General features: G+C 63.0%; 1 protein-coding gene and 1 long non-coding RNA gene across 7 annotated transcripts in view; both read left to right on the plus strand.

The window, feature by feature from the left end:
• Src (SRC proto-oncogene, non-receptor tyrosine kinase) overlaps positions 1–18,275 on the plus strand; it is a 42,916-nt gene extending 24,641 nt beyond the window's left edge. For 3 of the 6 annotated variants that reach the window (XM_058575431.1, XM_058575433.1, XM_058575432.1), the window contains exons 2-15: positions 401–565; positions 1,489–1,743; positions 2,921–3,020; positions 3,238–3,255; positions 8,440–8,472; positions 9,198–9,296; positions 9,436–9,539; positions 11,217–11,366; positions 12,241–12,396; positions 13,772–13,951; positions 14,856–14,932; positions 15,607–15,760; positions 15,879–16,010; positions 16,231–18,275. In XM_058575431.1, coding sequence (XP_058431414.1) covers positions 1,497–1,743; positions 2,921–3,020; positions 3,238–3,255; positions 8,440–8,472; positions 9,198–9,296; positions 9,436–9,539; positions 11,217–11,366; positions 12,241–12,396; positions 13,772–13,951; positions 14,856–14,932; positions 15,607–15,760; positions 15,879–16,010; positions 16,231–16,439 — 1,659 coding nt within the window. In that variant the 5' untranslated portion in view covers positions 401–565; positions 1,489–1,496 and the 3' untranslated portion in view covers positions 16,440–18,275. The remainder of the gene's footprint in view (positions 1–400; positions 566–1,488; positions 1,744–2,920; positions 3,021–3,237; positions 3,256–8,439; positions 8,473–9,197; positions 9,297–9,435; positions 9,540–11,216; positions 11,367–12,240; positions 12,397–13,771; positions 13,952–14,855; positions 14,933–15,606; positions 15,761–15,878; positions 16,011–16,230) is intronic. The other 3 variants (XM_058575434.1, XM_058575435.1, XM_046433366.2) reach the window with 3 other exon arrangements.
• A 1,407-nt stretch (positions 18,276–19,682) lies between these two features.
• LOC124085959 (uncharacterized) overlaps positions 19,683–25,997 on the plus strand; it is a 17,768-nt gene continuing 11,453 nt past the window's right edge. Inside the window, exon 1 of the long non-coding RNA XR_006849639.2 lies at positions 19,683–19,867. This is a non-coding gene — a long non-coding RNA (uncharacterized LOC124085959). The remainder of the gene's footprint in view (positions 19,868–25,997) is intronic.

Below are 25,997 nucleotides of genomic sequence, written 5' to 3' on the forward strand. Positions count from 1 at the left end.
CTATTCCACCCTCTTTATCCACTGATATCACAGACGTTTAATTACTATGCATTTAGAGTAAGTTTTACAGTCGGGTTGGTTTTTCCCTCTTTACTTTTCTGGCCAGTCACTTCACCTTGTTAGGGGTGGATGGAGAAGTGGCACGGGGCGGGGCGTTAAGGTGCAAGCCCCATCACGCGGCTGGCCAGGGACAGAGGCGAGGTCTGGACCCGGAGTCAGGCTGCAGCGCCCACCCCGCCCTCCCACGGCTCCCAATGGGTCCACGAACCCTGCAGGGGAGGCCCCGGCGCCCACCTGCCTGAGTCAGGGCCTGAGGCACAGTGACCCAGGGTGTCCCTGTTGCAGTGCCTCTCCATCCCCACCTGGCAGCCCTGAGAAGTCTGCTGCCCCTGCCTTGCAGATGAGGACACTGAGGCCCAGAGACGGGGAGTGCCTGGCTTAGGACACTCAGCCTGGAAGGGCAGAGCAGGGACTCCGCAGCGAGACTGCTGACTCCACGCCTCGTGTTTGTGCCCAGAGCCCAGCTGCTTCCCAGGCCCTCTGGGACGGCCCTGCCTTCCACCAGGTGAGGGAACGGCCTGGGCAGGCGGGGTGCCATGACGGGTGCGGAGGGGGGCGGGGTGCCATGACGGGTGCGGAGGGAGGCGGGCTCCTGTCTGGGGGGAGTTGGCCCCGAGCTTCCTGCCCGGCCTTCCCAGATTCACTGGCCCGAGTCCCTGACTCTTGAACCCTCCCTGGAGCACAGCAGTGAACAGGACAAAAGCACAGGAATTTAAATAAAAGGGGGACACCGGTGATCAGGAGAGGCACAATGAGGGAGGCTTACTTAATTCAGTGAAAGAATTGGGGGAACCCTTCCTAAGGAAGTGACTTTTGATCTGAGAACTGAAGGGGCATTCTTTTTTTTTTTCTTTTTAAAGTACTTTTAAATTGTCAATGGACCTTTATTTTTTCTATTAATATGTGGTGCTGAGACTGGAACCCAGAGCCTCACACATGCTAGTGAAGTGCTCTACCACTGAGCCTCAGCCCCAGGAAAAAGCATTCTTAGAACAGCACATGCAAAGGCCCTGTGGCTGGGCGTCTAGTCATCTCTCCCCGCAAACTTCCCCTGCTTTGCTGCCTCCTTTTAGCACCTTTCCCAGCCTCCCAGTGTCAGACAATTTCAACCTGTCATGTAATTGCTCAACAACATGAATTGAGTCCCTCCTGTGTGCCAGGAGCTGGGGACATAGACATGATTCAGATAGAAGGACTGGAACAGGGACTCGGAGGTCAGGGCTTCTGGTCATGAAGTGTTTCTCCCAAGCCTCACCCTGTTCCAGAGGAGCCCTTTAGGGGTATCCTCAGTATGAAGAGATTGGGGCCGAGGCCAACTCACCCAAGAGGCTAGTCCCCTTCTGGGCCTCGGTTTCCCCATCCGTAGGGCGTGTGGGGTGGCCTGCCTGTGCCCGGCCGCCCGTCCACCCCGCGGCCCTGTCGTCCCAGCCAGGACCATGGGTAGCAACAAGAGCAAGCCCAAGGACGCCAGCCAGCGGCGCCGCAGCCTGGAGCCGGCCGAGAGCACCCACGCGGCGGGCGGCGCCTTCCCCGCCTCGCAGACGCCCAGCAAGCCGGCCTCCGCCGACGGCCTCCGCGGCCCGGGCGCCGCCTTCGCCCCCGCGGCCGCCGAGCCCAAGCTCTTCGGGGGCTTCAACTCGTCGGACACCGTCACCTCCCCGCAGAGGGCGGGGCCCCTGGCCGGTCAGTGTCCCTGCCCGACCCCTCCGCGCTGGAGGGGAAGGGTCGCCGGGTCCTCGTCCTGGGCCCCGCAGGGAGTGTCCCGGGCGCCGCGGGTGGGGACGGCTTTGTGAGCCGTGAGCTCGGTGGGGTGAGTCACGTGCTCAGTGCAGCGGGGTCTGGAGGGGGACGCTGGGCCCAGAGGCAGGGGCCACACCGGCCCGGGCCGAGGCTGCCACCTGGCGGCTCGGGCGGCCCCGAGTGCGCCCCTGCGCCCTCTGCCGGCGCCGCGGGACCCGGCAGTCAGCGGCCGGAGAGCGGGAGACACCGCCCGCTGGTCCCCAGGCTCCCAGGCCAGCCACGCACAGGGACACTCACAGGCACAGTGCCCATGGGGCGGCACGCAGGGACACGCACTCCCCGCACAGTTCGCGCACAGATAACCCAAGGCCCTGGTCGCGGGCAGCGCCCGTTCAGACCCGGGACGCCGTGCTCATGGGTGTCCAGGTCCACGGGTGTCCTGGTCCACGGGTGTCCTGGTCCACGGGTGTCCGCGCAGACGCGTGGAGAGCATGGACCGCCCAGACGCAGACACACACCCACGAGAGACAAACGGACCCACAGACACAGCCATTCATTTGCTCAAAACATAGTCACGGAGCCTGGACCTTTGCCTCAATGGCCCAGGGAGAGGAAGGACAGGAGGGGACTGTGAGCGCCTTAGGAGGGGAAGCTGCTGGGAGCTGCAGGGTGCATGGAAAAGGGGGTTGTCATTTAACATGGGGGACCCGGGGCCTCTGAGTGGACGGTCACCTGCTGCTCTCTCCAGATCCCCAGAGGGACAGCGGCCCCTCCGGGAGCAGGCCCTTAATTCCCTGGCTCTGTCAGCCCCAGTTATTTTGTGAGCACCTACTGGGAGCCCGGGGCTGGGGCCAGAACAAAGATGTCTGTTCTCAGAAGCTTCTAGTGGGATGGGGCGAGACAGACCCCACACGGACAAGACACACCCAGCGCCCCCTGAAGCCCAGCAGGGACAAAGGCTGGAGGGCGCAAGCGCCCCACGGGCCTCACAGGTGTCCCAGGCTGGGGACAAGTGCCACGGCTGCACGCGCCCACGCGTCCCTGGATTGCGTGCTGAGATGAGGGAGGACAGGCCTCACTCCTGACCCCGCTGGTCTGACATCTGCCCCCGTCTCCGCAGGCGGAGTGACCACCTTTGTGGCCCTCTATGACTACGAGTCACGGACAGAGACCGACCTGTCCTTCAAGAAAGGGGAGCGGCTCCAGATTGTCAACAACACGTGAGTGCCCCTTACCCCTGCCTGCTGGACCCCTCGGGGGACTTCACGGGGGAGGTGGGCTCCCACCTGTGCAGGAGCTGCTGGCAGAGGTGGCACGGCCCCAAGCAGGCTGTGCCCAAGCTGGCAGTCCCTGTGGACCGCAGCAGGCCCTGGGTCCCCTGCCTGCTCCTCGCAGCCCTCTCAGCCTCTTCTCTCGCTTCTCTCTCGCTGGCCTCAGGAGGAAGGTGGATGTCAGGTGTGTACCCACTCCCTGGGCCGGGTGGGGGCGCTCAGCCTGGGCTGGGGGCTGCTGTCTGCATGTGCTTCGCCACCCAGTGTCCCTGCTTGTGGTCCCTGGCCCTCGGCTGTCTCCACCACCCGGGCTCCCCAGCTTTCCTGTACCCAGCCCTGCTTGACCAGGTCCCAGACCGAGACCGGGGTGCTCCATCGCCACTGCATCTGCCCCCTTCCCGTCAACTCCCCGTCCCTCTGGTCTGTCAGCCCCCATTGAGTGCCGGCTGCATGCAGGGCCCAGCGCTGGGCCTGGGCGGCCGGGGTGGAGAGGCCTGTCCATTCTTTTTTGGAGCCAGAGTGGCTGCGAGCCGGCTCTGTGACCCCAGCCCTGGCCAGGGGCAGGCAGAGGGTGGGTTGGGGTCAGGTCCTGGCCCTGCAGTGTGCCTCTGGTGATGACCACAGGGACTGGGAGGGACAGTGAAGTCATGTGCAGGTGGAGCTGGGGTTGGCAGCCCCTCAGGGAGGTGCAGGGCTGGAAGGGCTGCCGCCTGTGGGGCCATGGACCGTGAGGGGTTCTGGAGGGTAGAGGAGAATCCACCTCCCAGTGTCCTCAAAGGCCTGGCGAAGGAGGTGGACATAGCCACCGTCCCCAAGCGTGTCTCCCTGTGCATGCCGTTCCCTGCACCTGGAACACCCTCCGCATCCCTGCCTGGCAGACTCCTGTCCTCCCCGCAAGGTCCCGCACAGGGCTGGCTTCTCTGTGAGGCAGAAGGACACAGAGGTGCCGTGTCAGTTGTCCCCACCCCGTCCCCTCCCGCTGCTCCTTTCTCTGGCCCTGCCAGGGCAGTCGTGATGGGGAGAGGGGGTGTCCATTTTGCAGATGAGGAAACTGAGGCTCAGAGTTGTGAAGGTCCTTACCCAGGGCCACATGGCTACCAAGTTACAGGCCAGGCGAGGACCTTGTGACACTCTCCCTCTCCAGGTCTTTGTCCTGGTGGGGGTTTCCTTCTCCCCTCCCTGCCCTGGTACCTCAGAGTCCAAGTCCTTTTCTGGTTTTGGTTTTGGTCTTGGTGGTTCTGGAAACTGAGCCCTGGACCCTGCCCAGGCCCTGCAGCCACTGCGCTCTGCCCCGGCCCGGGGTCCCAGTGTGGTTCCATTCTCTGGTTGTCACCAGTTGTTTGAATCTGCTTCCTCCCAGAAGGGGAGCTCCCTGGGGGCCTCCCTGGGTTTCCCCCGTCTGGGCACCCTGGAACCCTGCTCAGTCCTCCAGGGTGCCCAGAGTGCTGGGGCAGGGCGCACCATCAGGGTTAATGCTTACGCTGCGCTCTGTACGAGCCGAGCCACACGCAGAGCGACCTAAGGTGCGTTATTTTATTTATGTAGCACTGCAGCCCTGAGAGGTGGGAACTCCTGTTTGCTCCTTCTTTCAGATGAGAAAACTGAGGCCAGAGAGGTGAAATGACTTGCCCAAGGTCACACAGCTGGTAGAGGTAGAGCTGCGCCGAGAGGCCGGCTCTCCAGCTCGGGGTCCTTGTAGGAGGGCCCCAGTGCAGCACGCAGAGCCCAGCGGCCCTGGGGGTAGGATGCCCAGACGGGGTCCCCGCCAGGCTGAGTTTCAGGGGGTCACAGCTGGAACCCAGGTGTGCAGGCAGATAGTCCGGGGCCTTGAGTCTGCCTCTTTGATTAGGGCCACAGGGCCGTCCCCACTCCTTCCCATGACTGGCCCCTGCCCTCTCTTCCTCCTGCCTTCCAGGGTGGGCTGGGGTGCTCAGCTGGGCCTGGGGCAGCCGAGAGGCCGGAAGTGACAAAGGGTCCTCCGTGGGAAGGCCCTGGGCGTCCTGGAGGACCCGGGTGCTGTGGCGGGGCTGCTTGTCGGGGCCTCCTCCTCCTTTTTACCCAGCCCCAGCCTAGAAGTGGGGGGGTACGGTGGGCGGCGTTAGAGGAAGAGGAGAGAGAAAGGGGCTTGGGGTCAGTGGAAGATGGGCCACCCCAATTCTGGGACCTCATACCTCCCCCAGGGACCGCCCGCACGCTCACCGCTGTGGCTCAGGGGCACTGGGACCTAGGCTGGCGGCTGAGTTTGACGGGAGCCCTGTGGGGGCGTGGGGGGCTGGGCTGGGTGTCTGGGGAGAGAGGGGGCTGACCTGGGTGCTCACAGAGACGGCTGGGCACGGGTCTTGGTGCCAAACCGCCTGGGTCTGTGTGCCAGGAGGCCGGCTGCGGCCTGAGGCCTGACTTCCCTCAGACGGCGGAGCCGCTTCCCTGGCCCCCCCCAGTCCCCGCAGCTGCCCCCTGGCCACACCCTTCAGCTGGCCTCTGCCTCCTTGCCCAGACACCTGGGGAAGGCACCTCAGGACTCCGAGCCCCAAGGACATGCCTCTGCCTCCTCCAGGGGCCTGTCCGGGCCTTCCCCTCCCCACCCCCAGACCAGGCCCCAGGCCCCAGGGCTTGGAGCTTTCACTGTCCTGCTGCCCCCTACCCGGGCTCTGGCTGGCTCAGCCCTGGCTCTGTCCCTCTCAGGCTGGGCCTTGCTTAGCTGCCCAACCTGTCTGCAGACGAGTCCCAACAGCCCAAGCAAGTTAGTGTCACTGGTCACACTGACCTCACGTTCCATTTTCCAGAGCCACATACTGGATCTATAGTCCAGCTTGGCTGGACACAAGGATTAGTGTCCAAAACAAAGACCTGAGGCTCAGAGAGGTGAGGTCAGTTGGCTAAGGTCACACAGCTATGAGCAACGGTTGGGGTGTGAAGTTGCAGTGCAGGGACCCCTGGTCCAACACTTTCTCCCCTGGCGGTGTGGAAGGGGGCTGGGTGGGAAATGTGTGGCTCCCTCCCGTCTTCCTGCCCACCTGAAGAGGACCAGACCCCAGGGAAGGCACTGACTGCAGCACAAGGCCTCAGCCTGATCCATCAGTGCTGCAGTTACTCCTGATGCTAGGCTGGGTTGCCTCCACCAGGCTGGACCCATCTGGGAAATGGGCTCCTTGCAGAGCTAGCTCATGGCCACCTGGGCAGGTTTGAACCCCCAGACCCTTGACTTGGGAAGATAGGAATGGATGCCCCCATTTGTCAGGTGGGCCAACTGAGGCTCGGGTGGTCATTATCTCAGCGTATCCTGAGCCCAGCTTGATGCAATGGAGGTTCTGCATATATTATCTCCTCTTCACAGGTGAGAGAACTAAGACCCAGAGAGTGTATGCTACTTGCCCAAGGTCACACAGCAAATCCTTGTTGGAGACTGGGACTATTTTTTTAATTTAATTTAATGTTTTTTGTGGTACCTGGGGATCAAACCCAGTGGCGCTCTACCCCTGAGCTATGCCCCTCGTCCTTTTTTACTTTGAGATGGTGGCCCTGGCTGGCCTTCGTTTGTGATCCTCCTGCTTCTGCCCTCTGGGTAGGTAGGTGGCAGGCATGCTCCCCGCACCCGGGCTGCCGCTTTGGAGTTTAGATGCTTCTGAGAGCAGGGAGGCCCTGCAGGGAGGCCCCACGTCCAGAGAGCTAGTCAGCACCTGCTCTGTCTGAGGCCCTGTGCTGACATTTGACCTCCTCAGAGGGAGGCAGGACTTTCCCAGCCTTCAGATGAGGAAGTCGAGACCCGGGGACATGATGCGCAGGGCCAAGGTCACCCAGCCAGTGCCCAGGGCCGCCGACTGTGGAGCTGACGTTCTCAGACACCACTGGGGTCAGGGCCAGCTGAGGCCCAGGACCTTGAGTCCTGTAGCAAAGCTGTCATGCTCTCTGTCCCTGCGCCTCGTGAAAAAGCCCCCAAACCTGCTGTGAACCCCCAAATTCCTGTGTGGGTCATGGCAAGGAGTCGGGAGCTCTTGCTGCAGGCAGGTGGACCCCACCACTTCTGGGGCCTGCTTGACTGGCACGTGCTTCCCGCCAGCCTTCCCCTCGGCTGGGCACCCGGGGATCCCTGGGATTGGGTCTCTGGCCTCATTTTGTAGCCTCAGACCTTGGACCTTAGGCCTTGGGTGTTGGCCCAGTCTGGTACGTCCTGTCCCCTGGCCCCATCCTGCAGCCGCTCCTGTGCCTTCCGCTGGCTTCTCTGAGGCCCCTGCGAGGCTGAGGGGCCTGCTGCTCTGGCTGTGGGCACTCCAGGGCCCTTGTTTTCACCTTCGTTCTGCCATTGATTTGCTGTGTGGCTTGGGGTATGTCATTGCCCTCTCTGTGCTCATTCTCCCCACTGGAGAAGTAGAGGTTTTGGACGGGAGGAGCTCGACTCTTCCCTGTGACCTGAGTTTTTGTAGCTTTGAACAACAAGTCCTTGCCCCTGTCTGTGCCTCAGCTTCCCCAACTTTACAAAGAAAGTGCTGGTCTGTTCTCTCCCAGGCAGGTGTCTCTGAGCCCTGGTTTCCTCAGCTGGGGGTTGGGGCCTTGCCTTGCTTCCTCGAGGGTGACTTTGAGGGTCAAATGGGGAAAGAAGAGTGCAGGTGCCCACAGATGGGTGCACAGGGGTGGTGGGGCCCAATGGCCTCTTCCCCGAGGTGGGCTTGAGCCGAGGGCACAGTCAGGTAGCAGACTCAGGCCCACAAGCCCAGCCACACCCCGTCTCTCTCCATCCAGAAGGCACCCCGCACACTCTCGCCCTGCCTCAGCCCACCCAGTGAGCCCGGGGTGTGGGTGCTCACCTGTCCTCTGAGGTGCCTGGGGAGCTCCCTGCTTTCTCCTGGCCTCAGCTGAAGACTATGGCCGGGCGCGGGAAGGACCAGGGCTCTGGCTGGTTCAGGTGCCCACCGTGTGGCGGCTGGCAAGGCCCTTTCTGTAGGTCCTGGCCAGGGCCATGTGTCGTGAGGCCCCAGGGCCGCCCTGGAGGGGGGCCGAGGAGCTGTCCAGCCCCGTGCAGCCCCCAGGAGCCCCTCATCCGGTGTCGGGCGTGGCCGGCTGCGTGGCCCGGACGAGGCCTTTGCTCCTCTGGCCTCAGTCTTCCCGCCTGCACCGCAGGCTGGACGGGTGGCCCGGCTCCCAGGCTGTCCTGCCCACTGGCCTTTCCTCTCTCCCGTGGACCCTCTCCCTGTCCCCGTTGGTTGCTTTGGACGTGAAGCCTCTGCGGCTGCCCTGTCCCTGTCCCAGCACTGCCGGCTCTCCTGCTGCCCGCTCTCTGCCTCTCTGCCTCTCACCACCCCCGTCTCTGCCTCTTCTCTCCCGTTGGGCTCCCGCTTGTTCCTCCCTCCTCTGTCTCTGGACCCCGCTCCAGCCAGACCTGGTTCACATTCAGATGGCTGCAAAGGTACTCGCGCCCCTGCCCTGCCCGGCCCCACCTCGCCGGGCACTCTTCCTGCCTGTCCCTCTCCCGTCCTCCCCTCCTTCTCACGGGCCACCTTGTCCTCCCACCTGACTCTCTGTGACTACGGCAAGTCCCCGCCCCTCTGGCCTCCATTTCCCCCGTGTGTGGACGAGCTGCGAAGGAGGCCTGCAGTTCCCAGGAGGCCCCTGAGCTGGGGCCTGGGATCGGCAGCAGAGGCAAGCGTTGCTCTAGCTTGCAGGGCCGGGGCTTAGATTGTCCCCAGGCCCCAGAAGGGCCACCCATTGCCTCCATGCAGGGCTCACCAGCTTCCAGGATTGGGCTTCTGAGTCGTAGGGCTGGGGAACTCTGAAGGTCTTCTCTCCGTAACAGTGTCACCTGCCCAGAGTCAGGGTGCGCCCTCCCCCGCAGCCCTTGGCGCTGGAGGTGGCTGGGTACTGAAAGGAACCGCTCCCCTCCTGCCCCAGGACATGCCTGGCCTGGGCCGAAGGCTGGCTGAGCTCAGGCCTGTCCGGCTTGGACGAAGCTCCCTGAGCCAGCTTTGGCAGTGGAGGCCGGGGAGCCTGGCCAGCTCCAGCTGGTGCGCTTGGGCACGCGGGGTGGGCCCCGCCTCCTGGTGCCTCCTGCTGCCGCGGCCCCTGGTTAGGGCAGGCCCCTGGGCTCACCTGATGATGGCCCCTTCTTCTTTGCTCCCTCCTCCCCTTGCTCAGAGAGGGAGACTGGTGGCTGGCCCACTCGCTCAGCACGGGACAGACCGGCTACATCCCCAGCAACTACGTGGCGCCTTCCGACTCCATCCAGGCTGAGGAGTGAGTATGGCCTCTGCCCTGCCGGCCTCTGCAGCTGGCCTGCTCCTGATCCCACCTCTGGGGCTCAGCCACGTCCAGGAGGGGCCCCGTGGGTGGCAGGAGTCTGGGCCCTCAACACGGCCCCCGTCCCCCCACCCAGATGGTATTTTGGCAAGATCACCAGGCGGGAGTCAGAGCGGCTGCTGCTCAACACGGAGAACCCAAGAGGGACCTTCCTGGTGCGAGAGAGCGAGACCACGAAAGGTAGGCGGCCTCCCCTGGGCGGCGGGCACCGAACTCCTGCGGGTCGTTTGGGCGGGTGGCGGGGGAGAACCCTCCAGATGCAGAGGAGCTGGGTATGCGGCAGGGTGCAGGTCAGGGAAGTGTATGGGAGGAATACTGAGTCGTCTGGGGGTTAGTGAGCCGAGGCTCGGCCTCTCTGGCCTCTGTTTCTCAGATGAGGAGGGGGTGCAGTGTTAGGAGGTCGTGTCACACTCCTTTCCAGCCTAGGTGCCCCTGCGGTGGCCGCTCTTCTCCCCTCCAGGCCCCTGGGGCTGCGCCCTCCCCCACAGCCCTGGCCCCTCCCCCCTGCAGCCCTCCCCCACTAGAGAGTGAAGATCGCCCCCCTTCTCTCCAGTCCCTCCGAAAGTGGGTTGCAGGAGCCCTGTCACCATGGCAACCGAGCTGGGCTGCTTCCTGTGGGCCTGGGGCTCAGCGGGGGGCGGGAAAGCGGAGCATCAGGTCCTGGTGCGAGCCTGTGTGGTTAGGATCGCTGGTTGGTGGCGCTGTGCTCCCCTCTAGGCAGAAGGGGGGGCGGGACTGAGTTTCTCTTCCTGGGAGTGAGCTGTGGTGGTTTGACCTGTGCCTGGGCCCTGGGGAGCACGGGCCAATGTGAGCACGTGGCTGCTGGGCAGGGCGTTCTGGGTCCTGCCCGCGTGGCCAGGGCTTGCTTTAGCTTCAGGCCTGAGGCTTCTGTGTGCGCACAGCCTGGGCCACAGGCAGAAGCCACAGCTGCCCCCAGCTGTCTCTGGACCCTCAGGTGTGGTTGGGGTCCCAGCTCTGTGCCTGAGGCAGGGGGGGCCGGAGGCTGGTCATTTTTCCTCTCTGGGCCTGACTTTTTCTTCTGTAGCTGGGACTGTGGTCTCTACCTGAGGATTGTCCAGGGGAGGCCTGTGGGCCCTGGGGACTGGCCTGCTCCTGAGTCCCACCTCTGGGGCTCAGCTTCATTCCACAAGGCCACCTCCAGCATCCCCTGACTCTGGTTAGGGGCTCCTGGCCAGGTCTGCAGGTGGAGGAAGCTGTTTTCTAGGAGGGGATGGAGGGGCCACCAGCTGTGGCCACCACACCCAACCCAGGGTCTCCCGCCCAGGGCTGCTGCTGCCTTGGCCAGTGTCACTTGCCCAGAGTCAGGGTGCGCACCTGCCCCCATGCCAGCCAAGAGTGGTGTTCAGGAAGCAGCAAGGGCTGCAGACAAAGCCCTGTGTGCAGACTGGAGTGTGGCAGCCAGGCCAGGGACACACAGCCATGTGGGCAGCCCGGGCTCCTGGCAAACACGTACTGAGTACCTACTGTGTGCCAGGCCTCCTTATGTGGCCTCGCTGGATCTTCCCAGTAACCCTGATGTAGAGGAAGAAAGTGAGGTCCAGAGGGGCGAGCCACTGTCAAGGTCACCCAGCTAGGGTGCATACCCAGGATTGAAGTCTTGCCAGGGCTACGGCTCGGGGTGGGCCTCTTCTGCTCAGGTGTCCCTTGGCTTGCTTGTCCCGGCCTCTGTGGCTGCCCCAGAGCTCAGTGAGCTCTGTGCTAGGGGCTCACCCACCGCCTCTCTTCCCTCCAGAGTCAGGCAGGCACGGCCCTGGGCCCCGGGCAGTGCTCAGTGCCTGGGCCTGTGAGGTGGTGGCATGGTGGTCACGGCCCCTCTCCCTCCGGCCCCGCCCGTAGGTGCCTACTGCCTCTCCGTGTCCGACTTTGACAACGCCAAGGGCCTCAACGTGAAGCACTACAAGATCCGCAAGCTGGACAGCGGGGGCTTCTACATCACCTCCCGCACCCAGTTCAACAGCCTGCAGCAGCTGGTGGCCTACTACTCCAGTGCGCCCTTCCCCCTCCCCCTCCCCCTCCCCTCCACTGCAGCTGCCCGGTGAGGAGGGGGCTGCCTGAGTGAGGCTGGTGTAGATCTGAGCTCTGCAGCTCTAGGACCAGTCTGAACCGGTTACTGGGGGAGGGAGAGGGGGCTGCCACATTGATGGCAGCAGGAGGGAGGGGAGAGCACAGAGAGAGCAGGAGTCAGGCTGTCCCATGGCCACCCATCTGGATGATGGGGACTGTGTGTGGGGTGACCCTGTGTGGGACGATCCGCTGCCCACCTTGAGCCTCCTCCTCTAGGGCCTGGGCCTCCCACATTCCTCTAGGAGCCACTGCTGTAGGGGACGCTGTTCTCTCGATCAGCCCCTGGGGCGCTACCTTGTGGTCTTAGAATAGTGACAGCAGGTGCGCAGGGTCTCCTGGCCTCCACCTGCAGTTGTGGGCTCTGAGTGGCTGCTCCAGCCCTCTGGGGGATGCCCACCTGGTCCTGCTGAGGATCCGGCCATAGCCACCTCCCCTGGGGTCTGTGCACAGCTCACCTGCCTCCTCGCCCACAGCACAGCACTCCCGTCCCCTTGGTGGTACTGGGTGGGGACCAAGGGCCCTGGTCCCTCCAGGCCTCGAGCTGCAGGCAGGTTCCCCACACTCTTCCCCTCTGGGTCCCCGGCACCCTCACCTCTGGTGCGTAAGTGAAGGAGTGCCCGCGAGCAGGTGTAGGGCACCGTGGCGCGCAGGCTGGGCGTGTACAACCGTGGGTCCTCTCTCCAAGGGCATTTTGCATGTCCCCTGCCCTCTGTGCATGTGATGAGTAAGGCCACATACACTGGGGACCCGGAGGCCCCAGGGAGACACACCTGAGCTCCACTCTCTCTGTCTTCAGAACATGCAGACGGCCTGTGCCACCGCCTCACCACGGTGTGCCCCACGTCCAAGCCGCAGACCCAGGGCTTGGCCAAGGACGCCTGGGAGATCCCCCGGGAGTCTCTGCGGCTGGAGGTCAAGCTGGGCCAGGGCTGCTTCGGGGAGGTGTGGATGGGTAAGGAGAGCTGCGTGCGTGGAGAGCAAGGCCCCCGGGGGAGGGTCGCCCCGGGGACCAGGCAGGTGTCCATTCTGTGTGGCTGCCCTAGGTCCCCTTTTCTTCAGTGGCCTCTGAACCACATGGACTTCTGCCCGTGGTGGACATCACCCAGCTGGGGTGCAGCCATGAGTGCTGGGCTCCACGTGAGCCCGCCAGGGCAGACTCCCTGCGGCCCACCCTCTAAAGACCCAGGCGCCTGTCTACCAAGAGCTGCTCAGGGCTGGACGCTGGTCCTCCCCGGAGACCCTCTTGTGTCTGGGTTGGGTGGTCTCACTCTGAGCCTCAGTGTTTCTGGACCCATCGCAGGGGCAGTGTGGAAACTCCGGCCCTGGCCTGGCCGCACGTTAGCTCTCGGCCATGCGAAGAGAAAGTCCCGCTGGCCACGGGAGGGCCGGGAAGCCGAGGGCTTGGCATGTTCTGGGCTGTTAGCAATTTCCTGTCTAACCTGGTGTCTAACCTGGAGACGCGGCAAGATCGTCCTTGAGATGAGCCCCACGAAGCCCGAGGAGACCAGGCCCCTCTCCTGCCCACCAGCGTCTGCACCCAGGAGCGCAGAGGTGGGGCTGGGCCAGGTCTCCTGGCCTGTGGCTCCAGGCCCCTGTCAGGTGGTCTCGCCAGGCTGACAGGACATCACTTGGTCCCTCTCTCTCTGCTCTCCTCCCTTCCAAGGGTGGCTGGAGGCAGCAGAGGCCCTATTCAGAGGCCTGGAGGCTGGAGGCCAGGTCCAGGAAGGGGAGGCCGTGAGCTGCAGGAGTGCGAAGGGGAGCTGCTCCCTGGCTCAGACCCACGAGGAGCAGTTGAGGAAGCCCTGGGTCCCCCATCCTCCTCGGTGACAGGGAAACTGTCCCAGCCTGCGATGTGGTGTCTGTGGGGAGACTCCCCCTCCTCCCTGGTGCTCCAGGTAGACGCAGGAAATGCTGTGAGCCGCTCACAGGTGGCCTGTGCCCACTGGGATCCAGCCTGGTGACAGAATGGGCCAAAGCCACTTATCAAGTAGCCTCAAGCCCCACGGGGCAAGTACCCCACTGGAGCCCTGGAGCACTCCCCCCTCAGCCCTCAGCCGACCACAGATGAGCAGCCAGGTGGCCAGATCCCCGGCGACAGCTGCTCTTACTTGGACGGGTGCCAGAGTCCTTTCTTCCTCGTACTGGCCCTGCGGGGCGCTCTCGGTCCTCGTGCCCATTTCATACGTGGGAACACCGAGGCTCGGAAGGCGCTGGCCTGCCACACAGCGGGGAGGCCGGAGCTGGGACAGGCGTCTGGCAGGCAGATCCCGTTCCCATGTCACCTGACTGGGGCCTCCGCTGAGGCAGCCCATGTCCCTCCCCGACAGGAACCTGGAACGGCACCACCAGGGTGGCCATCAAGACCCTGAAGCCGGGCACCATGTCCCCAGAGGCCTTCCTGCAGGAGGCCCAGGTCATGAAGAAGTTGCGGCACGAGAAGCTGGTGCAGCTGTACGCCGTGGTGTCTGAGGAGCCCATCTACATCGTCACCGAGTACATGAGCAAGGGTGAGCCGCGGGCGGCGGAGGGGAGCTGCCTCCCCCACTTGAGGGGCCTCTGCACAGGTGAAGGCACAGACCCAAGTCCCCCTGTCAGGGGAAGGTCCCCAGATGGCCCTCTCCCTTCTCGGTTCGTTTGGGTGATTTAGCTCCACGCGTCGTTCGCTGGTGTTCTAAAGCTGTTTGCTCTCCTTGGGCTAAAAGAGAGCTCCTTGCCCCCAGCTGACCCAGGCCCAGACAAGTCCCTGGCTTGAACTCGGCCACTTTGCTGCTGTTGTTGGTCCTGGGGTTGAAACCAGGCCTCGCCCATGCAGGCACTCTGCCGCTGAACCACACTCTTAGCCCCCCTTTCTTTGAAAAATGCTATTTTGAGACAGGGTCTCACTACGTTGCTGAGGCTGGCCTCGAGCTTGCGATCCTCCTGCCTCAGCCTCCTGAGTAGCTGGGATTACAGGCACCCGGCCAGTGCAGTTTCACAGGGATTCTCTACGCCCCTTTCCACAGCCTGAGCGTCTCCATCGCCCCGAAGTTCCCATTCCCCTTTGGCAGATGATGCCCTTGGGCCCTAAGTCCAGGTGACCACTGTCTGCTTTCTGTTGTGGTGGGCTTGTGTGGACTGGGGAACTTCACACGAGTCCCCTTGACCTCAGAGAGTCGCCCTACTGTGCACCCTTTCTTATCACCAGGCAGGTCCCACTGTGCAGTCTCCCCACCTGCAGTGGGCGGGGCCTCCCTGCCAGTCCTGCTTGCTTTCTGAGTGACAGGCGTGGAGTGACACTTACCCAGAAACAGGGCCGTGCAGCACCTGCTGTGCTGGTCACAGCAAGGCCAGCAGCCCGGGGACAGGGCCTGGGAATCGCAGCTTCTTGGTGCAGGGCGGGAGCCCAGGGCTACAGCTTGTCTCTCTGTTCAGGGAGTTTGCTGGACTTCCTCAAGGGGGAGACGGGCAAGTACCTGCGCCTGCCACAGCTGGTGGACATGGCCGCTCAGGTGAGTTGGCCGATCCCGCCTCCCACAGCCGGGGCCCTACCTTCCAGGTCCCAGACCTGCCACGGCCACTCCAGCCTCCTGAGCGCCCCCTCTGGGAGGCCTGCCTGGAGTGCTGCACACTTTCCTCTCCCCACTTTGCTGGAACCACCCACAGGTGCAGCGAGTGGTGGTTCTAGACAGAGAACCTTACCTGGGCATCAGGAACCACTGACTGACCATGAGACCTCAGTTTCCTTCTCTGTTGCGGTCATTTAGTCACTCAACAAACGTGCATTACTGCTTGCTGTGGGTGGAGCCCACAGCCACTTTTTCAATCGCTCCTGATCAGAATCAGGAGAATGAGATTAGCTGTTGTTCCCACTTGAGGCAGGCTGAAGCTCAGAGAGGCACCTTGGAGAGCAGGCAGGAGCTGGCCTGCGTCTGTGTCTGCGGGCCAGCTGGGGCTGTATTCCTGGTCACCCCGCTGCCCAGCTGCCTCTGTCATGATGGCCCCTTTGCCTGGAGCCCCTCCCCCTGCTAGCTCCGGTCCTGCCTTTTACAGCAGCAGCGATTCTTGCAGCCTTTGTGGGGAGGGCAGGGAGGAGGCTCCCCCCTGGGATGGCCGCATCCTGGACGTGTGCGGGGACCCTGGGAGGGCTGAGGTGGCTGCTGAGCCAGCTCGGCTCTGCCTGCAGATCGCCTCGGGCATGGCGTACGTGGAGCGGATGAACTACGTGCACCGGGACCTCCGCGCCGCTAACATCCTGGTCGGGGAGAACCTGGTGTGCAAGGTGGCCGACTTCGGGCTGGCCCGGCTCATCGAGGACAACGAGTACACGGCCCGGCAAGGTGAGCAGGCCACGCTCCGCCTCTGAGCCTCGGTCTCCTCATCTGCCAAGCGGAGATGAGAAGGGGGCCTTGGGGGCAGAGTGCTTGCTGCAACTCCCTGACCTTCTCCCGCCCACAGGGGCCAAATTCCCCATCAAGTGGACGGCTCCAGAAGCCGCCCTCTACGGCCGGTTCACCATCAAGTCAGATGTGTGGTCCTTTGGAATCTTGCTGACGGAGCTCACGACAAAGGGACGAGTGCCCTACCCTGGTGAGAAGCGTCCATAGACCCCATTGGTCCCCGAATCCCTGGACCCTGGTGGCCTCGGGCAGCCCCACTCCCTCCCAGCGGCTTCCCCAGTGTGTAACAAAAAGTGAGCAGCTGGCCTTAGGTTCTCTCAGGGCCTGGGCGGAGCTCTCCTGTCCCCATCATCTTCTCCTGCCCCACTTCCTGCCTGGAGCCAGGCTCCTCACGCCCCCTCTGCCCCCAGGGATGGTGAATCGCGAGGTGCTGGATCAAGTCGAGCGGGGCTACCGGATGCCCTGCCCGCCCGAGTGTCCCGAGTCCCTGCACGACCTCATGTGCCAGTGCTGGCGGAAGGAGCCCGAGGAGCGGCCCACCTTTGAGTACCTGCAGGCCTTCCTGGAGGACTACTTCACGTCCACGGAGCCCCAGTACCAGCCCGGGGAGAACCTATAGGAGCAGGCGGGCCAGACTGTTCTCGGCTCCAGCCCCCGTGCGTGCGGGGCCTGGCCTCCTCTGCCGCCCACTGCTGCTCCTCCTGTGGGGCTGACGGCCAGGGTCAAGGCTGCTCTGTCTCTGGGGCCATGGAAGGGCTTTGGGACGTGTGGTGCGCCCGTGAGGACGGGCCCAGAGCCGGCACAGTGACTGTCCCAGGGCCTGCCCTGGCCACCCGCCTCCTCTCCACTTTCCCTCCTCTGCCCGTCCCTGGAGGAGACACAGGGGAGAAGGGTTGGGGCTGGGGCGCCGTCTTTCCAGCCTCAACCTGCCCGCTCACCTGGTTCTGTCCCTCCACTGAGGCCCCCGGCCTGTCCCCACAGCTGGCCAAAGAGCCTTTCCAAAGAGGAGCGGTGGCCCCGGCCCTCAGCCTCCCGCCGCCCGCCCCTCGCCATTTCTTTCTGAAACGTGGGTGGAGGTTGCTGGCCCAGGGCCCCCTGCTCCAGCCCAGCGTGACCCAGCCCTGCCCCGTCCACCCCAGGGGCCCTTGGGGATCTTCAGTTCCCTTCTTCCATCTTACCTGTGGGAAAGCAGAGTCCGAGAGGATGTGACTTGCCCCAGATGCCAGAGCACTTGAGGGATGGTACCTGGTGCTCCCTCTGTCTTCCTCAGGAACCGAGAATTGTCCTCAGAGGCATTAGGGACAGACTAGAGCAGCCCAGGGGACAAGGGGCCAGGACGGGTTAGAGATGGCAAAGGCCTGTCTGGGGGTGAGGAGAACGGAGGCGGAGGCCAGGCTGAGCCGGGAGGGAAGGAGCGGCCGCAGGGGAAGGTGTGGGGGCTTCCGTCAGCCCACAGGTGGTCTGGGTTCCTGGAGCCACCAGCTATGACAGGGCATTGCTCCTGGGTTCCAGAGGCAAGGGAGAGCTAAGGCTGAGGCTCTGGGCTGGCCTCCGGAGGGAACCCCGGGCCTCCTTCCCAGTTTGTCCTGAACATTTCAACGTGGTACCCGCTCTCCTCCCAAGCTGGCACCCTGAACTCTCGAGTAGGGCGAGGAGTGCCTTGGCCGGGGTCGGAGAGGGCGGGCCCCGAGGGGCTGTGTGACCTCGGGCACCTGCTGCTGCTCTGAGCTGCGGAGTCTGCCCCTCGTGTGGCCGCGGTCTCTGCGGCTGCTCAGCCCTGTCCACCCCTGTGGCAGGGCACCTGTGGTGAGCCCGTTGGGAGACTTGGGGCCCTGGCTCTGCTGTTCAGGGTATGTGGTGGCTTCTCTTCCAGCCTCAGTGTGCCCATCTGTAAAGTGGGCAGCTGACGATTTGTGGCATCTTGCCAAGGGCCCCTGTGTATGTGTGTGTGCACGTGTGTGTGTCTCCATGTGTGTCCATATTTAACATGTAAAAAATGCCCCCTCTCTGTCCCCCGACACGTGGTCCATTCCACCCACTGTCCCCATCACAGCAATAACGTCCCCGCTGCCAGGGGCTCTTGAGCCAGCCAGGCCCTGGCAGGGGGAAGGAGGCACCTGCCTAGGAAATCCCGACTTTTCCTCCTACACATGTCCGTCTCCCAGGGCTCTTCCTGTGCAGCCCAGTCCAACCTGGGCCCGCCCACCCCTGCGCTCCCCATCACTCCTCCGGCTGCCCAAGGCCCTTGGTATAAGGCGTCCTCATACTGTCCTATTTTTTTTAAACAGTGTTTTGTAGATTTCAGGTGACTATGCAGAGGCCTCGGGGACCCCTGGCTCTGGGCAGGGCCTGGGGGTCCCACATTCCATGGCCCAGGCTTGGGGGGGCGGGGGGACCTAGAATTGGTTGTAAATACTTTGCATATTGTCTGATTAAACACAAAGAGACCTCAGAACGTGGCTGCGGGTTTATTGAACATCTACTGTGTGCAGAGAGTGGGTGGGGGCAGCTGCAGTCAGAGGGGCCTTTGTCCCAGTAATGCTGGTGGCTGGAGGGCAGTAGGCCACAGGGACAGGATCCGATGGGGATGGCCGCGGGGGCTGTGTGTGCAGTCCGCACCTGTGTTGGGGAGTCACACTGGGAGAAGCGCCAGGCCAAGCCCAGGACCCCAAAGACTGGGAGGTTCTGGACTTGGATGCCTGGCGGTGGTGGCAGCAGACTCTGGGGACTGGGTGGGGCCGCGGGGGCTGCCAGGCCCAAGTGGAGTGGGTGCTGCTGTGTAGGTGGCGATCCTGAGATGGGGCTGTGCCGGGTTCCTATGTCCCTGGGGGTGCCGGGTGGGGGTGGTCTGCGACGGACCCGAGCACTGGCCCTGAAGGAAGTTCGAAGACCCCCAGAGTCCATCCTGCGGAGGTGATCTGCCACCGCCCGTGGAAGGACCCTCGTCTTACATCAGACGTCGCCTGTGTGGGCGAGGCCCCTGTGGCCCTAGAGTTGGAGCAGGCTGAGCTCTCTGACCACGGGGGGTGCATCCTGGTTCTTGCTGTCCCCAACCCTCTCCTCTCCTGGGTTTCCGCCCCCCAGAGCTGGTGAACACTGGATACTGCTCAGTTCAGGGTTAATTTCACGAACAAATGCCATTGGGTCCAGGTCAGAATGGACCCCTGGAGACCCCATGGGCTTGCCGGGGCAGGGGTGGGGCATGGGTAGGGGTCTGTGATGTGTGTCCTCTGTGAAGTCAGGAGGTGTGACCCATGCGCCCGGGCATCACCGACAAGGCACAGAGAGGGGAAGGCAAGCGATGTCCACCCTGCTGTGGCCACCAGGGCCACCGCCTCTGGCCCCTCAGCTCTTCCTTCCGCCCTGTCCCGTTTCCCACCACTTGAGGGTCGGGACCTGGACCTGTGCTCCCCGCCTCCCCTTCTGCCTTCAGTGAGTTTTTGCTATTATTCTGCATGCAGTTCTTTTGAGAAAATAAAATATATTTTCCTCCATGACAAAAATAATCTGTGTCCCTTTTGTCAGAGGAGGAAAGACTCACCGTCCAACCACGATGGCCGACGCGCCCTCCTGCCTGGAGGGTGGTGGGCGCGCTCCTGGGCCCCAGCGCGGGCCTCTCCGGTCTCCCGTCTGAGCTGCTCCTGGCTGCGCTGGCTTTCTCCTCCCTCCCTGTGTCCCCCCTTACGAAATTCTCTTGCCCAGACCTTGCACGGGGTGCATCTGCCTGTGCACACTCAGGCACACACGCACGCTCGCACGGCCTGCATTTCCTCTCATCTGTCTTCCTTTCCTGTTTTTCTCTCATGGGTTCCAGAAAGCTGTGGTTTGCAGGGGGGAGAAGAAGGCTTGGACAGAGGCTGGCTGGGACAGGAAGGGTGGGGACAGGAGGGAAAGAGATCAGGGACCTGGCGGAGGCTGAGCTCTCTGACCCCGGGGGGTGCATCCTGGTTCTTGCTGTCCCCAACCCTCTCCTCTCCTGGGTTTCCACCCCGAGCTGGGACTGTGCCCCAGCAGCATGTCTCCTGGATCCTGGACCAGTGTCCACGTGTGAGTGTCAGCCTCTGCCTTCCTCTTGCTGTGGTCTTTTTGAATGCCCATTTCTTTCCCCGATTGTCCAGGTTGGGGCGGGTGTGTGTGCGCACGCTGATGTGGCTGAATTCCTGAGCCAGAGGGTCTGTCTCCCTGTCTCCCTCCCCCTCTCCTATGGCGTCCACGCGTGTGGGTGTGTGTGCGCGTGCAGGCGCCCACCTGCTTTCCTGTATCCCTGGGGGTCCTAGGGTGTTCTACTTCTCATGGCCCATGCTCCCTGCAGCCTCCGTCTCAAGGTAGCCTCCGCCTCAGGGCTGCCTCCAGGAGGGCTTCCCTGCAGCACCCCCAGGCGTCCCGCCTGCAGCCCACCCGAGTCCCTAAACTCCTGTGCCCTCTGCAGAGGCAGCGCTATTCCCCTCTGGTGCTGGGCGCAGGCCTTGGGGGCTGGGGTTCTGCTGTGGCCCTTCACTTTCTCTCTCCCCCCCTCCCTGCCTGCTGGGTTCTTTGTCCCCCCCCCCCCCTCAGGCACTTGAGGCTCCTGCAGCTGCCCGGCGCTCCCTGCTCCTGCCCACTGCCCTGCACCGAGCTCCTGCTCCCTGACGTCTCTCGTTCTTCAGCCTGGCCCCTTTCCCGGTCCCCGTGTCTCCGGTGTTCCCTGTGATGGCATCTGTCCTAACCTCAGCCCAGGCTGGCACCCAGACAGAGCCCTGTTCTGACTTTTGTGGGCTCTTCTTCCATAAAAGAAATGCAAAATTGTATTTTATGACAACATTGATAAAAAAGGGGGCCATGTCACTGTTGTGTATTGAGACATTTTCTAAGGGCTTGGGTGGAGCTGGGGGGGAGAGCTTGCCTGGCCCGTCTGTGCGACGGCCTGGTTTCATCCCCAGCACTATTTTTTTAAAAAATCTGTTTTTCCTTTGAGCCAAAGTTCATCTTTATTTTATTGTAAGAGAAAATTAAACACTTTATAGTCCCTAAAGCTCCCGTGGGCTGGAGATTTGCTGGTGCCTCTTTGGCCGGGCCCGGTCGACTGTGGGTCCCTGTCCCCCCATGAACTGTCTCTGCGCTATGCTGGGCTTGGGACGTGCATCAAAGCCAGACGGTGTGTGTGAGTGCCTGTCCCCTCCCTCGGTCTCTGTCTCTCTGTCCGTCTCTCCCACACTAGCCGCTAGCCGGTCTGTCCCCTTCTTTGGCTTTGATTCCCTCAAAGCACACGGGTGGACTTGGTGTCTGTGGGGGGGTTCGGCCCGTCCCTGGGCCTCCTGCCTCCTAGGCCTGTGGTGTCTCCAGGGCGCTGCCCCGCTGCCCCGCCCCCTGCACCAGCTGTGTGGAGTCCCTGCCATCCCCAGGGCTTGCTCTCCTGTCACTCCATGGTGCTCCTGCCTGCAGCGCGGCCTGTGTGCGGTGCACCCGTGTCCCTGTGCATGGCAGCGAGGCAGAGGGGCAGCCCTCCTCCCACCCCCTGTTCTCTCCCCCTTTGAGGGGAGGCCCTGGCTCCGTGCGTGTGGGCAGCCTCTATCAGGCGTGTGCGTGGGCACCAGGCCCCTCTTGCAGGCCCGCCCCACCTCGTGCCCTATCTGGACCCTTCCCTCCCCTGCCCTCTGCTCGCTCCTTGGTCCTCAGCTTTTTCTCTCCAGCTCAGTCCTGAAGCTCCCGCTCCCTCTCACTCAGGCGCAGAAGCCCTCGTCCGCTTGTCCCCTCTCTGGCTCTGCGTCCTTCCCTTGGCCAGCTCCACGGAGCCCCTGCTGAAGGCCCCCCGCCCCCCGGCTGGGGTTAGGGGTTTGGGGTGAGGAAATCAGCCAGGTCCAGCCTTCCGCAAGGCAAGGCCTGAAGGACAGGAGGGAGGGACATGCAGAAAGGCCTGAGACCTCAGGAGCCAGTTCTGAGCCCGTCCAGAGGGGCAGGGAGTCCCCCGGAGCAAGCAAAGGCCAAAGGATGGGTGGGAGAAAGGAGGGGAGGGGGGCAGCAGAGGGGGCCCCCAGGCAGCAGAAAAGCCCGAGCCAGGGCCAGAGAGTGTGAGAGAGGACAGACAGACACAGTCTCCAAGAGAGGAGGGAGGCCTGCAGCTCCTGCCCTTCCTGTTGGTCTCCCATGTCCCTCTCCACGCTGGGGCTTCATCTGTCTTTGCCCTGGGCACCCTGCTGCTCTCTGTGAGTGTGCACATGTGAGTGTGCACGTGTGTGTGATTTCTTGGGTCTGGACCCCGTTCTCCTCCCTGTACCTCGAGCTCCCCCACTCCTCTCCCGCTGTCCAGGCGCGCGCGTGTGTGTGTGTGTGTGTGTGTGTGTGTGTTGCACTGTGTGATGTTCTGTGGCCGCCGTGCGCCTGCCTGGGGTGTGTGTGGCTAGTGTGCACTGGAGCACAGTGTGTGCAGGCCGGTGTCTGTGGCACAGGGTCCCTTACTGTGGCCTGAATCCAGCAGGGGCTGTGCCGAGGGTCCCTCACATCACTAGGACACTGTCCTCTTTCTTTCATTCTCGGTGGGTCTCTTCGTTCAATCCGAATCCGGTTCCTAAGAGGCGGCCTGGGTGGCTGGGCGCTGCTCTCTCGTCCCCTCTGTCTTCCTGTCTCTTTCTCTTTCTCTTTCGTTTTGTTCCTTTTTGTCTCTGTTTCTTTGTTTCTTTCTGTTTCAGCCTCTGGGTTTCTAAGCTCAGGCATTAATTAGCTTCCCGTTAGGATGTGACTGTGCCGCGCACCTGTGTGTGCGCCCGTGTCTCTGTGTGTGTGTGTGTGTGTATCTGTGTGTGTGCCCTGTCTTCTCTTTCCCGCAGGCTTGGCTGTCCCTCCACCTCCTGTTCCGTGCCCCCAGCCCTTGCCCGGGCCTCCCAAGGCTGTGCCAGTGCCTGCGTGGCGCTGGGCCCTGCCCTCCCGGCCTGTGGCTCTGCCCTCCAGCCTGCAGGTGTGGGGTCACTGCTGTGGGCCGGGTTGTCTTCTTCCCCCAACAGCTCTTCCTGGAACACTCACGTAGCAGCTGCCTCTGCTGGCGTGTGTGTGTGCGTGTGTGTGTGTGTGTGTGTGTGTGTGTGTGTGAGCCCGCCTCCCCTCCTTCCCGCCTGTTCTCTCCCTGTCTCTAAGGTGCTCCTGAAGTCTGCCCTGGCTCTTGTGTGCAGCGTCCATGGACAGGCGTGTGTGTGTATGTGTGTGTGTGACAAGCTGTCTGACCGCGGGCCATCTCTGTCACTTTCCCTAATTCTTTGTCCCACTCTGGGGGAGTTTCCTTTATGTTCTCTTTTGGTCAACACATGGCCAACTGCCCCGGGAGGGCGCGCGTGTGAGGGGCTGCCCTGCGCCCACTCTGCCCTCCTCCTCCCGCCCCAGCTTGGAGATTCCAGGCCAGTGTCCGGTCTCTCCCCCGCTGGCCCCCAAGGTGTCTCGGGTCCCTTCTCGTGCCCATCTTTGAGGCTCTGTCCAGATGAGCACCAGCAAGCTGTCCACTCTTCCACCTCTCCATTAGCTCGTCTGTCCAGGAGTTGTTTCTGGGCCCCTTTCCTGGGCTCCACGATTGTCCTCTGTCCCCTGAGATCCTGCGGGCCACCTCTGCACCCACCCCTGCCCCACCTCTGTTCCCCACAACAGAACAACACAACAGAACAGCCTGGTGAGGCTCCAGGCTCCGGACTCTTCCCAGCTGCCTGTCCTGCACCCTTCAAGGCCACCCAAGGCGGCGTCTTGCTGTCCCTTCTCCCCTGCACACCTTGCTTGGCACCCCTGCCTCCAACAGGGCGCCCTGAGGGCCGGCCATTCCTCCTGGACACCTGCTGGGGCCGGCCACTCCCACCCACTCTGGGCGGCTCCTGGGCTCTCTGGGAGCTGTCCTCTTCTGACCACATGACCTTTCTTCTTCTCTTTTCCTCAGTCCTTCCTCAGGGTGTCCTTACCTGGGCGTCACCCGTCACCGTCACCGTGTGCGAGTGCCTACTCCTGTCTCCCTCTGCCGCTCCCATCTCTCACTCCCTCTTTCATCCTTTCTCTCATTTAAAAAAATCGGGTTGACGCCTCCAAGTGCCTGGATCCCAAGTGAAACCTCCGCGAGTCTCGCATGACTGCCTCCATTACCGGTGACACTGTTGTTTCAAGGCCCCAACTTGCCTGTTTTGTTTTTTCCCTCACTGCAGCTACGTGTGACATTCTGTCTATTTGTCTTGGAACTTCCTCGGCTGCTGCTCCTCTTCTGGGCGCACTCGCTTTGTCCCTTCATTCAATCAACAATTATTGAAAGCCTCCTAGGACGCTCGCGCTGTGTGTCCTGCCCCTCCCCCTCCCCCTCCAAACCTTATTGAATTCTGGCCCCGTCCTCTGCGTCACTGCAGCGAGAGCGCCTCCCGCTTGCCCACCGCCTACTCCCGCTCCCCCTCCCACTCCGCTGCCTCCTTCTCTTTCTCTCCCACTCCTGGGGGCTCATCTGGATGTTTCCAGGTGGACCTGAACCCGTTTCTCTCTCCTCCCTCCCCTTGCTGTCCCTGAGGGGTGAGTGCGGGCTGGGCTGCCCCAACTCTGACCACCTCTTCCCGCTGCCCTCCACCCCTCCTGCAAACTCTCCTTGCTCCACCAGATCCTGGTGTCTAGCCAGGATCTTGGGGCGGAGCGGCAGACTCCTACCCCCACACAGTTCCTCTCTCCCACTGCAGGAGGACCCCCGAGTCCTGCAGGCCCCCACTTGGTCTCTCCCCTCTCCATCCCAGCTGACCTCACCTCTGAACCTCCTTCTTACCCCACCCTGCTGTGCTTGGTGACCTTGCCTTGACCTTGGACAGACCCCGCTGGCCTTGTTCTGGGGCCCCCAGCTGTCCCTGATCCTCCAGGAGCCCCTCTCCTTTGCCTTCACTTCACATGCTGTAGCTCCAGCTGTGCCTGCCACCTCCTCCACTCTGGGCCTCACTTGGTAGAGACCACACTGACCTCTACGGCCGGCCTCTACGGAGAGTTCCAGATCCCCTTGCACCCCTGCTCACCGTGTCATTCCATAAAGCCACCAGGCATCCTGCCTCACAGGCCCACTGCTTGCTGGCACCCAATTCAGTCCCCCAGGCTGGTCCTCACACTCCCTTCCCTTCCTTGCTCATGTCCTGTGCACATGGTCCCCAAATAGGCCTCATCTCCCTTCCGGGTCACCTGTTGCAGGGCCTACACAGTGAGCCTCCTCCACCAGCAGCCAGGCCTTCAGCCATTGCTCACGGACACTCCCCAGCCCCACCAAGGCCCCGGCCTCTGGTCGGGGAGACCTCAAGTTGGCCAGGCTCTGGGCTCTGTCCCCCACACTCTTCCTTGTCTTCTTCACCTCACTTCTGCTGACCTGTGTCCTCCTCTCCCACCCTGGAGGTCCGCTGACGGCCCACACTGGCAGGTGCTGTGGTCTGGCTCAGGCCTGTCTGTGTGGGGGTTGGATCTCTGCCTCTGGGAGGGCCAGGTTTGTGTCTGCTCTGTCTCTGCGTGTGTGTGTGTGTGTGTGTGTGTGTGAGTGTGTGTGTGTGTGTGTGTGTGCATGCACATTTGGGCATCCTGGTGCCTGGTTTGCATGTGTCTGTTTCTCTTCACCTCTGTGTGTCTGACAGCCCTGTGTCCTGACATGGGTTTTTGGCTGACTGTCTCCACCTGGGAGGAAAGGGGTCTGCAGGCTCCTTTCTGAGCCTCTGCACCTCTTGCCTCCTGGCTTCCTCGAGGGCTGGGGCCAGTCTGGGTGACTGTCTGCGTGTCATGCCTTGTCTCTCTGGGGCTCTGGAGGCCTCACCAGCCTGGGCTGTCGGGCTACATGTCATCCCTGCCTTCTCTATCTACTCACATCTGTGTCCCCCGCCTTCTCTGCATCCCGGCTCCTGGGGGCTTTGTCCGGGTCTGCGCGTCACGGTCTGTGCCTGGCGGCCTGGCAGATAGTGCGTCACACCTCGGGCCGCGGCTCCCCGAGTCCGGCCCTGGGCGCGTGGGCCCTCGTGCGTCATCCAGGAGCCCCGGTGCGCGGGTCTCGCCGCCCCTCCCGCCTTCCTGGAGCCTTCTCCAGCTGCTCTCCTCTCAGCGGCGTCAGGCCTGCTCCCCGCTCCCCGCGCGCCCCTCCTGTTGACTTTCTGCACCTGCCGGGTTTCTTGGGGGGACTTTCAGGGTTCACTTTTGAGCTGTCCATCAACAAACCCCGAGGGGGCGGGGCGGGGCG

Source organism: Marmota monax, unplaced genomic scaffold (assembly GCF_021218885.2).
Source record: "Marmota monax isolate L192 unplaced genomic scaffold, Marmota_monax_Labrador192_F-V1.1 WCK01_AAM20220418_F8-fsc00014, whole genome shotgun sequence".
In the NCBI taxonomy this organism is placed as follows: domain Eukaryota; kingdom Metazoa; phylum Chordata; class Mammalia; order Rodentia; family Sciuridae; genus Marmota; species Marmota monax.